This window comes from Cucurbita moschata, unplaced genomic scaffold (genome assembly GCF_002738365.1).
Source record: "Cucurbita moschata cultivar Rifu unplaced genomic scaffold, Cmos_1.0 Cmo_Scf00078, whole genome shotgun sequence".
In the NCBI taxonomy this organism is placed as follows: domain Eukaryota; kingdom Viridiplantae; phylum Streptophyta; class Magnoliopsida; order Cucurbitales; family Cucurbitaceae; genus Cucurbita; species Cucurbita moschata.
In genome coordinates, this window is record NW_019268594.1 from 691,054 (window position 1) to 705,811 (window position 14,758).

The window sequence follows — 14,758 nt, forward strand, 5'->3', positions numbered from 1 at the left end:
GTAAAGGAAGCAGGGTGGCTTCCATGGGTGCGACCACGATTAGTGACTGTGAATGCTGTAGGAGTGGAGTTAGAGGACTCAAGGGAGAGCTGAAACAACTCAAAACTTTCAGCTTTAGAGACTAAATTTGCAAAACAGGGGATAGAGGTAAGAGCCATCTGAGCGGTAGAAAAAGCTGAAAATTCGGTGCCGAGTCCACGAAGGAACCAGTGCACTTTATCAATGTCCTCGACCGGTCTGCCAATGGCATGAAGTTGGTCACAAATTTTTTTGAAGGCACGGGCATACTCAGCAACAGGTTTGGTGCCACGTTTCATCAACTGCAAGTCATCCTTGAGTCTCAGTTCACGAGCTTTCGACTGATGGCTGAACGTAGTTTCCAACGCAAGCCAAACATCACGTGCAGTAGGGAGACCAACGACAACAGCCATGGCTTCCTTAGTGAGAGAGGAGAGCAGGAGACAGAGAAGTCGTTGATCGGCTGCTCTCCATGCCAAATATTTGGGGTTGAGTGTTGAAGAGGTTTCTGGTTCAAAGCGAGGTGGTGGAACCATAGTTCCATCGACATAGCCAGCCCAGCATGTCTTGACTCTCAAGGAGAGGGAGAAGTTGGCTTTTCCAAAGAAGATAATTGGAGGAAGAAAGTTTGATGGTGATCATATGGATTAGAGTATTGAAAGGAAGAAGATGATAAGAAGATTCGAAAGCCATAGAGAAGAAAGGATCAGGGTTGTTAAACCGAAAGGGCTCTGATACCATGTGAATGTTTGCTGAATCACCACACCTAAATGGGGGTGAGAGTTCTCTTATTTATAATCATTTTCAGGATACAGAAATATGGTAAATTACAAATATTATGGAAATAGTAATAAAAGGAAAGAATAATAAATGATTGCAATATATTTGCCTTTAATAAGAGGGCAAATATGGTAACCCGTAATGTAAGGCAAATATCTAGATATTTGTCTTATAGTGAACGGTCAACTATCCTTAACAATATGTGTGAATTGTCTGTAGATCGATATGCTTCTTATATGTTATGTATATGTTATAATATGTGAATTGTATGATAATAATTATAGTACGATGTGTTCAATGATATGTTTGAGATAGGATTACGAGAAGGATACACAAAACGAAATGTAACGATAGGAGTAAGATACGTTCATGTAACGTTAAGGTTAGGTTACATATCGGAGTGATATGGATAAGAGAGATTGATGAAAGAATACGGTTAGGTTATGGGTAGAAAGGGATAGGTTTGTGATAAATTGATAGAATGATAGCTTACATATGGTACAAACAATAGTTACATATGGTAAAGACCTCACACACTAAACTCATTGATTTTACCCTGAGAAACATTCTTGTTTATTACACACAAAGGTAAACTATTTGGGAAAATGACTAAATTACGATGAATATAGACTAATACATGGATAAAGCAATTCTTATACTAGCGAGCTATTCAAGACAATAAAGACAAGGTAATTATGAAATAACTACAAAATAAAATAAAATAAAAAGAAATGATAAGTAAATAAGGAAACACATATATTTTGGTAAAATTACCTCTGAAAATGAATTCTAAAAAGAAAGGTCCCTTACCGATCAGAGCATTGTTTTCTATTTTCTCTGTTTTAATTTCCTAGATTTTTTAAACATGGTTTATTCTTGTTTTCATATGTTTTGGATTGATTTAAGATTTTTATTATTAAAGTGTCCATGACATTATTTATAAACTATTAAATCAAAGTATTTTATATTTTATAGTCATGTTATGCATGTCGTAGCAACTATATTTCAATAGAAAAATAGACTCCTTGCCATCCTTATTGGAGCATGCATAAATAAACTGAGATAAAAATAGGGAGCTAGAGTAAGAATGGTTTCACAATAACAAATGTCAAAATGCTTCTAGTACACTAAATATTGCTGGATCATGAGAGACCATCAGTGGAGTTCGAGAGACCATCAGAGAAGAGAACTCCAGTACTTCTAGAACTAGATTCTAGAGAGATAGAATTGAAACTCTTAGAAATTAGAGTTATTTAGAAACCAAGGAAAAGAATTAAAGGCATTTATGCAAAGAAAAGAGTCTTAAGAAAGTTATTTCAATACCCTAACAAATGATTTCAAGGATTTAAAGGCCTTTCCAGAAGGATTCGAAAGGAAAACTAAGCGGAAAGACGAAACTCGCGAATTGAATCGACCTGAAACTTGCAAATTGAATCGACCCAATCTTGCGTGCCACTCTAAACGTGACACATGTTTCTCTAAGAACATTCAAAGGCAAACCATGCTCTGACCGCATGCTGACCGACCTATCCACACGTGACTTTTTGCGCGTGGTTGTGCGTGTGGAAAACGGTCCTAGTGTGCTTGAGGGCGCGTCAAGGTCCCTAGGAGTTCTAGTTTTGGCCCATTCAAGGTCTTCTTTTGTTTGTTTTTTATTTTGATTTTAATACTTACCTTAATTTTTTCAGATTTACCGGTGAGTTTTCGAAAAATTCAGAGCCTCCTAATAACTAAAAATCAAACTCAGGAGAGCACGCAATAACCAAATAAGTAATCACATGGATTCTAGGCAAGTAATACTTATGGGCTCACGTATGCATGTTAATAATTCCAACCATAAGTGTATTATACTTGGGGCCTAAAGAGATTAAATAAGCATGAGACTAGTCACAATGTTGTAGGAATTTCATAACTCTTCTTAAGTAAGCTTTGTATTCATAAATGCTCTCTAAGTGATTTTCTTGTTAAAAAAAAAAATACATGGGATTGGCTTAATGGGACATTTTTGGGATTAATGAAACTTATAATATGTTGCATGAACAATTCTTTTGGCCGAAGATGAAACACGATGTTTATAATTTTTTAGCAAATATTTTAAATGTAAAGAGACTCAGTCTATATCACAACCAAATACATTGTATACTCTTTTAAATGTACCAGATGAACTTTGGACTAATATATCTATGAATTTTGTTCTCGCTTTGCCGCACACTAAAAATGGTAAAGAATAATTTTGTTTTTGCTGTGGAGCACATTAAAAATGGTAAAGATAGTATTCTTATTGTTGTATATAGATTTAGTAAAATGGCTCATTTTATTGAATGCAACAAAACAGATGATGAAAAGCCACTTTAGGTAAGCACTAAGATTACATGGAATCTCTAGAATTATTGTTAGTGATTGTGTTAAGGATAATTGATCGTTCATTATAAGGCAAATATCTATATTTGCCTTACATTACGGGTTACCATATTTGCCCTTTTACTAAAGCCAAATATATTGTATTCATTTATTATTCTTTCCTTTTATTGCTATTTCCATATTATTTGTAATTTACCATATTTGTATTCTATAAATGATTATGAATAAGAGAACTCTCACCCCCGTTTAGGTGTGGTGGATTCAGCAAACATTCACATGGTATCAGAGCCCTTTTGGTTTAACAACCCTGATCCTTTCTTCTCTATGGCTTCCGAATCTTCTTATCATCTTCTTTCTTTCAATACTCTAATCCATATGATCACCATCAAACTTTCTTCCTCCAATTATCTTCTTTGGAAAAGCCAACTTCTCCCTCTCCTTGAGAGTCAAGACATGCTGGGCTATGTCGATAGAACTATGATTCCACCACCTCATTTTGAACCAGAAACCTCCTCAACACTCAACCCCAAATATTTGGCATGGAGAGCAGTCGATCAACGACTTCTCTGTCTCCTGCTCTCCTCTCTCCCTGAGGAAGCCATGGCTGTTGTTGTTGGTCTCTCTACTGCACGTGATGTTTGGCTTGCGTTGGAAACTACGTTCAGCCATCAGTCGAAAGCTCGTGAACTGAGACTCAAGGATGACTTGCAGTTGATGAAACGTGGCACCAAACCTGTTGCTGAGTATGCCCGTGTCTTCAAAAAAATTTGTGACCAACTTCATGTCATTGGCAGACCGGTCGAGGACATTGATAAAGTGCACTGGTTCCGTCGTGGACTCGGCACCGAATTTTCAACTTTTTCTACTGCTCAGATGACTCTCACCCCTATCCCCTGTTTTGCAGATTTAGTCTCTAAAGCTGAAAGTTTTGAGTTGTTCCAGCGCTCCCTTGAGTCCTCTGACTCCACTCCTACAGCATTCACAGCCACTAATTGTGGTCGCACCCATGGAAGCCACCCTGCTTCCTTTACCAACCAGCGAGGTCGTTCTTATTCTCACAAAAATAACTCTTCTAGTCAAGAACGAACCCACTCAAGTCAAGGTCGTCGACCACCTCACTACCAAATATGCCGCAAAGAGGGCCATTATGCTAACCGCTGCAACCAATGGTATGTTCGACCTGATTCTCCTCATGCTCACCTTGCCGAAGCCTTTAACACGTCATGTTCTATTGCTAGACCCGATGCTGCTGATTGGTTTTTGGACACTGGAGCTTCGACCCATATGACTGCCGACCCATCTATTTTGGATCAGTCTAAAAATTACACGGGTAAGGACTCTGTGATCGTAGAAAACGGTGCACCCCTACCCATTACCCACACCGATACTCTTTCTCCTGTTCCAAATATTCACTTATTAGATTTCTTGGTTGTCCCTCACCTCACTAAAAATCTTCTTTCCATAAGTAAATTAACGTCTGACTTTCCTCTCTCCGTTACATTTACTAATAATCTTATTACTATCCAGAATGTGTTGGAGCGCAGTAAAAGAGATGGAGGGCTATATGTGCTGGAGCGCGGCAACTCTGCTTTTATTTCAGCCCTTAGAAACAAATTTTTACGTGCTTCATATGATTTATGGCATGCTCGTCTAGGTCATGTGAATCATTATGTTATTTCTTTTTTAAATAGAAAAGGTCATCTTTCTCTTACGACTTTATTCCCTTCTCCATCATTATGTAATACTGTCAGCTTGCGAAAAGTCATCGATTGCCTTATTCCCGCAATGAACGTAGGTCATCTAATGTGTTAGATCTTATTCATTATGATCTTTGGGGTCCTTCTCCCGTCAAATCAAATTCGGGTTTTCTTTATTATGTTATTTTATTGATGATTATTCTCGATTCACTTGGTTTTACCCTTTAAAATTTAAATATGATTTTTTTGATATTTTTCTTCAATTTCAAAAATTTGTGGAAAATCAATATTCTTCTCGTATCAAGGTATTTCAAAGCGATGGTGGTACCGAATTTACTAGTACTTGTTTCAAAACTCATTTATGTAATTCTGACATCCACCATCAACTCTCTTGTCCATATACACCTGCTCAAAATGGTCGTGCTGAGAGAAAACATTGTCATGTGACTGAGACTGGCTTGGCCCTTCTCTTTCACTCTCATCTTTCTCCTCGTTTTTTGGTTGACGCCTTCAGCACTGCAGCTTATATTATCAACCGGTTGCCTACTCCACTTCTTGGAGGTAAGTCGCCATTTGAACTCCTTTATGGCTACACTCCACATTATAATAATTTTCATCCCTTTGGTTGTCGTGTTTATCCTTATTTGCGTGATTATATGCCTAACAAGCTTTCTCCGCAGCATTCCTTGTATTTTTTTGGGTTATAGTCCTGCTCATAAAGGGTTCCGCTGTCTTGATCCTGCCACCACTAAGCTATATATCACCTGCCATGCTCAATTTGATGAAACTCACTTTCCTACTATCCCTAGCTCCCAGGCCCAACCTCTTTCCTCTATTCCTATTTCAAACTTCTTGGAACCACATCTTCATCATATTGATTCATCCCCCCTACAACTTCATCACCGCACATTCCTCGATCCAGTACATCCCCGTGTGATATTTGTTCTAACCTTGTAGATGAGTCTGTGCAGGTTGATACTTCTCTTGCAGGTTCCACTTTGCCACCCTCGACTTCTAATTCGACCTCTATTGAATCTCCTGTTGATTTCTCTTCTTTGGGCACTCATCCTATGATCACACGAGCCAAAGATGGTATATTCAAGACTCGTCATCCAGAAAATCTTGGTATTTTGGGCTCATCTGGACTTCTTTCTGCTCTTCTTGCATCCACTGAGCCAAAAGGATTCAAATCTGCGGCTAAGAATCCTGCTTGGGTGGCTGCCATGGATGAAGAAATTTGAGTGTTACAACAAAATGATACTTGGACTTTGGGTCCTTGCCCTGCCAACACCAACATCGTGGGCTCTAAATGGGTGTTTCGTATTAAATATTTGCCTAATGAATCCATCGAGCGTTTCAAGGCTCGTCTTGTTGCCAAAGGTTATACTCAGGTTCCTAGTCTTGACTACACTGACACTTTTAGTCCGGTTGTCAAAGCTACCACTGTCCGTGTTGTGCTTTCTATTGCAGTCACAAATAAATGGCCTCTTTGACAACTTGATGTCAAGAATGCTTTTCTCAATGGAACTCTTATTGAACGTGTTCATATGGAACAACCTCCTGGGTATATTGATCCTCGATTTTCCACTCATGTTCGTTGTCTATTAAAGAAAGCCCTCTATGGCTTAAAGCAAGCTCCTCGTGCTTGGTTTCAACGTTTTAGCTCATTTCTTCTCACACTTGGGTTTTCTTGCAGTCGCGCTGACACGTCCCTTTTTGTCTTTCATCAGCAATCTAATCTTATCTATTTGCTTCTTTATGTTGATGCGGCAACAACTCATCTCTTATTGACAGCTTTACTCGCAAGCATCATTCTGAGTTTTCTACAAAGATTTGGGTTCTCTCAGTTACTTTCTTGGTCTTGAAGCTTCACCCACTCCTGATAGTCTCTTTATTAGTCAGTTAAAATATGCTCGAGATATTCTTACTCGTGCTCAGTTGCTCAATAGCAAACCAGTTCACACTCCCATGGTTGTTTCTCAACACCTGACTGCTGATGGTCCTCCTTTCTCTAATCCTACTCTCTACAGATCTCTTGTTGGTGCCCTTCAGTACTTGACTATTACGCGTCCAGATATTGCCTATGCTGTCAATTCTGTCAGTCAATTCTTGCATGCCCCTACTGCAGATCACTTTCTTGCTATCAAACGTATTCTTCGCTATGTCAAAGGAACACTACACTTTGGTCTTACCTTTCGTCCATCCACTGTTCCTAGTACGCTAGTCGCTTATTCGGATGTTGACTGGGCTGGTTGTCCCGATACTCGTCGTTCTACATCCGGCTATTCTATTTATCTTGGTAACAATCTCGTTTCTTGGAGTGCCAAAAAGCAACCAACTGTCTCACGCTCTAGCTGTGAATTTGAGTATCGTACTCTTGCCACAACTGTTGCTGAACTTCTTTGGGTTACGCATCTTTTGCATGACCTCAAGGTCCCTATTTCACAGCAGCCCTTACTCTTATGTGACAACAAAAGTGCTATTTTTTTGAGCTCTAATCCCATTTCTCACAAGCGGGCCAAACATGTTGAACTAGATTATCATTTCCTTCGAGAACTTGTTATCGCTGGCAAACTTCGCACACAATATGTACCCTCTCATCTCCAAGTTGCTGACATCTTCACAAAGAGTATTTCTCAACCTCTCTTTGAATTTTTCAGATCCAAGCTTCACGTTCGTTCAAATCCGACGCTCAGCTTGCGGGGGGTGTTAAGGATAGTTGACCGTTCATTATAAGGCAAATATCTATATTTGCCTTACATTACGGGTTACCATATTTTCCCTTTTATTAAAGACAAATATATTGTATTCATTTATTATTCTTTCCTTTTATTGCTATTTCCATATTATTTAAAATTTACCATATTTCTGTATTCTGTAAATGATTATAAATAAGAGAACTCTCACCCCCATTTAGGTGCGGTGGATTCAGCAAACATTCACAATTGGGATGTTAAATTTTAAGATAATTTTGAATAGTATTGTGGGTAAGTTGGGTACCAAATTGTTATTTTTAATTACACGTCATCCATTGATGGGCAAATAAGTTGGTTAATAGAACATTAGAAGTATTGCTTAAGGCTATTATTCAATATTAATTCTTGGGACGAATGTTTGTCATTTGTAGAGTTTGCATAATAGAGCAATTCATAGTATCACTCATTGTTCTCCTTTTGAAGTTTTTTTTTATGGATTTAATCTACTTACCCTTGTTGATTTGCTTCCTATTCCTTCTAATATTTTTGTGATTGAAGCAACCACAAGTAAAACAGAATTGATCAAAATGTTGCATTAAGAGGTGAATGAGAGAACTGAGAAACAAAATTTTCAAGTTGCTTCAAGAATTAATAAAGGATGAAAGGAACTCATTTTTTAAACAGGTGACTGGTTTGGATACCTTTTCGCAAGGAGTGATTCTTATCTCAAAGGAAAACAAAGTTACATCAAAGTGGGGATGTCCCTTACTAATTTCTTGAAATAATTAATATTAATGCCTACAAAGGTGATCTTCTAGGAGAATTTTTAGTACATTCTCATTTCAATGATGACGACTTGAGTTCTTTCCTGATTCAAGGATAATCCTTTTAAAGAGGGGAAGATGATAAGGATCATGGTGTTCCCGATGTTCCAACTGGACCTATAACACGATCCAATGCCAAGAATATTCAACAAACCTTTATTCTTCATCTTCAAAATTGGATAGGCTCAATTCAACGTCCATTTCATGTGTTACAAGCTGGTTCGATTGAGGAATGACCATTTGAAGCTTGAAAAGTGAATATTTGCACGGACCATGTGAAGATTGAGGTTGCTATAAATAACACTAGATAGATAATTTATTTGCAAACTTTATTTATTATTTTAATTCCGTAAGTTTTTTTAGTGGGCAAAGGGTGGAAAGTTACTCGTCCAAATGACCATAACTTTTTTGGGTGCACATTTGAAGGGTAGTGAGGAGTAACTTACGAATCATGACCACTAACTTCTTTTAGTTGGAATTCGAAGAGTTCAAGTTTCCTTTGTGATGAGTCTATAAATACCAACTTATTAGTATGTAAAAATATTTTTTTTTATGAATAAAATTGAGCTCACAATTTCACGCTTTCACCCTTAGAGATTTGAGTATCATTTTTTCATTTCTATGTTTCAACCAATTCTTGTTGTAGATTGTATCTGAGGTATTCAATCAAGTCGTGATCAAGTTTGATTTTGGAGTGACTCAATTTAGAATAAGATTTCAAATCTTGTTTCTAGATCTTTGATGTTATGAGGAAATTTAATTCTACTCTTATCTCTTAGTTGATCCGAATATTGTATAAGGAGGTGTTAGTTTCTTTGATTCAAAGGTTCTTTCTTTAACAAAGTTTTAGATCGTTGGGCTGAGAATTAGAATTGTCTTATCACAAGGCCATGTTATGGTTTTAGAGGATAGGTCTCGTCATTATATTGTGTGATTGCATTACTAACCCTAATAGTAGGGTGACTAACTGAGTATTTTTTATGATACTCAAGCCATATGTTACTCTTATTTTTTGGGTAAAGGCAAAGCTCCCTTGCATGGATGACAGTGAGTGCTAAAACAACCATGGAAGTCAAGATAAGACAATAGTATACCTTAATTTTCATTTAATAGTTGATAGGTGGATCTTCAATTTCCTATTCAATGACTATGTTATTTTTATTTTCTTGTTTTAAATTAAATGTGTAAGTTCGTGGCTTCATTTGAAATGTTTTATTTTAATTTTTTTGTATATGTTATTTAAGTCATGCATGTGGTGACGTCTCTAATTTTGACAAGAAAAATAAGGGCATTATAGTTGGTGTCAAAGCCCTAAGTTTTTAGGTCCTTTAGACTGCGATGTAGGCCAAGCATACTTCCATGATCCTCCCAAAGACATATCGTCACTATTTTTTTTTTTTTTTAAGATAATAGTTTGTTTAGTTAAATGATGCATGTTGTTGACTGGTTATGATAATGCAAAGTTAGACATGTTATGTCAAGTATGTTAATATGATTATGATAATGCAAAGTTGTCATGACGTGTTTGATGTATTTATGAGATTGAGAAGAGGAGTATGTAATGTATGTAAGTGAGTATTATAGGCTTAGTACATTATGTGCTGTATATAGATTATGTCACCTAGAGGTCGGGAAAGAAGGCATAAAGGATGACCCCCTACTAGAGGTAAAGGTAGGGATAGAAGAAGTCTGGTCTGCAAGGGATCAATCAATCAACTTGATGAAACGGGGCCACCTCCATTGCCAGTGCCACCCTAGGCTGCCCCAAATCCCACAACTACCCTAATGGGGGAATTACTGCAAGCAATTATGCAAGCAATAGTAACAATTCAACAGGGTAACGATTCACCGTCAACCAGAAAGGCAATATACCTATGAGACTTTGGGGGGATGACCCTCATATTTTTAGTGGGACTATGGAGGATCCATAGTGGCACATTTTTAGTTGTCGTCAATGGATACAGTGTTCAAGCTGATGAATTGCTCAGATGATCAGAAGATACGATGTGCAGTATTCATGCTGGGAGGCAACATAGAGTTATGGCAGGAGTTTACCTACAAGTTTCTTAGTTGTGAGTGAGGTGTAATCTCGTGGATGGACTTCAAGAATGCCTTTTGTGGAGAACATTACTTGGAAGATTCTCAACTCCACAAATAGCAAGAGTTCACACAACTTATTCAAAAAGGATGTTCAATCACTACGTATGCAAGGGACTTTATAAGAACGAAACGATTCGCTCCAAAGTTGGGACAAAAATGACGTTATGACCAGATTGACCCTCATGACCAATCTCATACGCGATCACAACAATGACTTGATAGATATCGCAAGGATCCTAGGCATAGTCAACAACCATGCCGATATGAGACTAGTGAAGATGAAAATCATTAGGGGCAATGTTTGGCCTACGCTAGAGCAAGTTGTTAGTGCGGATAAGAAGGCCATATGGCCTAAAATTGCGCTGGATAATCTTGGTAACTAGGAAAGAGGTCCGACCAGCATGAATTTTTGAGAAATAGCTTGAAGAAACTTCTTGACAATGGAGCTCTACTCCACCATGTTGCCTAATTAACGGATCCTTGACATGTTCCACACCCACATGCATTGTTTGCAGCGTCTCCCATGGTACCTTTGTCGAGTCCTTCTCTACAAACATGAGAAGGACGTACTCTAAGACTATTTGGCAGATGGTGGCCATGTTGCGTAGTTACTCTTATCATTGTCAAATCTCTCCAGTGACTTTGTCTGTGTTAAGAATCATGGATCGCCATAATGGTATGATAGTGGCCATTTTGAGCATAAGTTCTCATCACTTTGCTTTTTGTTTCCCGAAAAAGCCTCATACCAATGAAGATGTATTCCTCACTTATAAACTCATGATCAATCCCTTAATTAACCAATGTGGGACTCCTCTCCCAACAAGCCTCAATAATGCCCTCCTCTAACAAAGTATACCATGGAGCCTCCCCTTAATCGAGGTTTTACTCCTTCTTTGGAGCCCTCGAACAAAGTACACCCCCCTTTGTTCTACACTTGAGTCACTTTTCACTGCACTTTTGAGACTCACAACTTCTTTGTTCAAAATTTAAGGATTCTACAGACTTGGACCACCACAGTGGTATGATATTGTCCACTTTGTGTATAAGCTCTCATGGCTTTGTTTTTGGTTTCTCGAAAAGGCCTCATACCAATAGAGATTTATTCCTTGCTTATAAACCCTTGATCAATCCCATAATTAGCCGATGTGGGACTCCTCTCCCAACAAACCTCAAGATGTGTAACCCTTCAACGCTCTTGGCAATCCTACTATAAAATTCATGGTTATATTCTCCCATTTCCATTCTGGCACACTAGGGGTTACAACAATCCCATCATTCTTTGTCTAAGTGCTTTGATTTGCTGACATACCAGGCATTTAAATCTTGATACATGTTGGTACCACAAGGGTGCATGGCGAACGAGAAATTATGTGCCCCGCCTAGTATCTCATTTTTTAGTTCTTCCACTATCGGTAGGAACAAACATCATTGGCACAGTAATCCTCCATTAAACGATGTGGAGAAGCCATCCACGGGTCATGTCGTTACCTCATTAAGTATTTTTCCTAACCTAGGGTTTCCTACTCGTCTAAGTGTGCGTTGGATTGTCAGTTTGGCTAGTTGCACTCTGATTCCTTCCATTACCATCGTTATCCCAACTTGTTCAAAATTTGTCTGTACCCGAGGCTCTCTAGTGATTAAAGCCAATGAATGAGTTATTTTTCTACGTAGGTCATCTGTGACCACATTAGCCTTTTCGAGGTGGTATTGGATGTTGATGCCATAGTCTTTCACTAGCTCCAACAACCTTCGTTGTCTTATATTCAATTATTTCTGAGTGAATAAATACTTTAAATTTTTGTGGTCAGCGTAAATCTGAGTTTTCTCTCCATACAATGTGTCACGAGATCTTTAACGCAAATATTATCGCCACTAGCTCCAAATCATGTGTGGCATAGTTTTATTCATAATCCTTCAATGGTCGGGATGCTTATACAATGACATTTCTATGCTTCATTAATACACATCCTAGTCCCTTCTTGGAAGCATCACTATAAATTACATAGTTTCTCGTGTCATCGAGCATCGTGAGTACTGGTGTAGTCATTAGTCTACCCTCATATCCTCAAAGTTCTCTTCTCCCAAAAGTTTTACTAAAATTCTCTTCTCCCAAAAGTTTTACTAAATTTCTCTTCTTTCTCAAACCATTTTGACGGAGATGGTCACATTACAAAATTTGAAGTGATATTTTAAATTCTTTGTAATTTTATGTTTTATTATCTAATAGTTTTTGATTATTTTCATTAACCATTTACTTTATTGATTATATTAAAATCTAAAGCTATTAGTGGTGTAGCGTCAAACTATATTTATAATATGGATAAAGTTTAGTATTTTATTAGGCTAACACTCTTAAAACAACCCAGTTTTTAAGAATTACAAATAGCATGATTTAATTCAATTGTATCTCATACATTATAAGTTTTGATATGATTAAAATATAAAATATTTTTAATTTTTCTTCATAAATTTACTAATGGAGAAGATAAATATTTGACAAAATAATGATATGTGACTTGATCACTTGTGAATTCCTACTCATGAGAGCATATCATTTGGGTTGCATGGGACTTGATCAATCCTAAGTGACTTGTGAATTCCTACTATGAGAGCATATCATTTGAGTTGCATGGATAAGATGTTGAATCAATAAACCTAGTACTATTGATGTTTTTTAAAACATGCCCACGTTCCAAGCTCCTTTGAGAATATGGAATTGAAATCATTGTATTTAACTTCATTTTCCTCCAACTTACCCCTTTAAACCTCAATCAACTCACCAATGAAGTATGTTGATTTTGACTCTTGCACTGAAACAAATAATTTAAAAATAAAAAATAACTTGGAGAGTTTCTTTCTACTCAAGAATCTTAAGCACAATGTTTTTCATTCTTTTTGTGGTTGTGAATGTTTCCAATTCCTTATTGTGGCCGTTGCGTACTTTAGGAAGAATCAACCGTATCTTTTTTTTGTCTGTCTAAGCCACTCATTGTGTGTGAGTAAGAGGTGTTTCTTCTAATCTCTGTCGCCGTTGCCATGAAGCCTCTCCTTATGAACCTTAAGATGACCAATGACCTCCTCAATTGACATGTTCTTGAGGTCACCAAACTGCTTGATAGAGGTAACAATCTACATGAATCTTGGGGGACAACTTGAAGCAACCTTTAGATTTTGGAGATCTCCTCAACCTTGTTGCCAAGCAAATGGATGTTGATGACGATCAGTTCATGGCAAAGTATTCTACCAACTCACCATCCTTCATGCAGATAATCTTGAACTTACTTTTTAGGGTTTGCACCTTGGCTTCTTTGACCTGTTCCACACCCATATGCATTGTTTGCTATGTCTCTCAACACTTTCTTTGTCGAATAGTTTTCTACCTATATGAGAAGGACGTTCTCATGGACTGCATGGTACTCCTTAATGTTGTCACCATGCTCGATGGGTCCCACACGCCTTATGGCTATAAGTTAACACGCATCTTTATGGATCATGTTGGGTAGTTACGAGTAATTGGCATTGGAGCGTTATACTCCCCTCTTTTCTGCTCTTTATCCTTGCCACATCTCTTCCCGTGGCTTTTTGTGGTGAAGACATTTGTTTCGATATGTTGGTTTTGACTGTGTCATCGAAGTACACTAAAACAAATAACTAAAATAAAAAAGAACAATTTGAGGGAGAGTTTCTTTGTACTAGATAACTTTTAAGGGCTATGCTTTTTAATTCCTTTGTTGTGAATGAAGTGTACATTTGGAGACTATTTCGGGAAAACACTACCTAATTTCCTAAACTTTCTCCAGAAGTTAATATCTACTAATAATTCTCCTCAGAAAAACACTTACCATTTTTTTTGAACATGCTCGAGTTAATAACTACTCACAATTCTCCTAAAATTGTTCCAAGTTAATAACTTATTTTACTAAGCTAAACTTATTGGCTCACAAAATCTACCTAATTGATTTCTTACTTACCCACGTGTATTTGAAGATTCCTTCACCATAGCTACTGCCATAACTGTTTTTTTCCATTTTTCGATTTTTTAGACTAGGCATGATTAAGACTTTAGAAGGGTAATTTGTATGAGAATGCAATTTATGATGTGAAAAATGATTGAAATAGCCTGAGTATGAGACTTTTAAAATGTTTGTTTTCTGAATTATTTCCTTATGTTCTAGGTGGTTGATGGTTATTATCTTTTCAGTGAGCTTGCGTGTATGCTTTTTGAAGATGCGTTATGTGCTTGAGATTATTGATGGACATTATTGCCTAACTAAGTTGGCTT

At 37.4% G+C, this 14,758-nt stretch overlaps 1 protein-coding gene across 1 annotated transcript in view; it reads left to right on the plus strand.

Annotated features, from left to right (window-relative positions):
* LOC111438610 (exopolygalacturonase-like) overlaps window positions 1–14,720 on the plus strand; it is a 38,834-nt gene extending 24,114 nt beyond the window's left edge. The window contains exon 4 of the mRNA XM_023076478.1: window positions 14,652–14,720. Coding sequence (XP_022932246.1) covers window positions 14,652–14,720 — 69 coding nt within the window. The remainder of the gene's footprint in view (window positions 1–14,651) is intronic.
* Window positions 14,721–14,758: the final 38 nt, after the last annotated feature.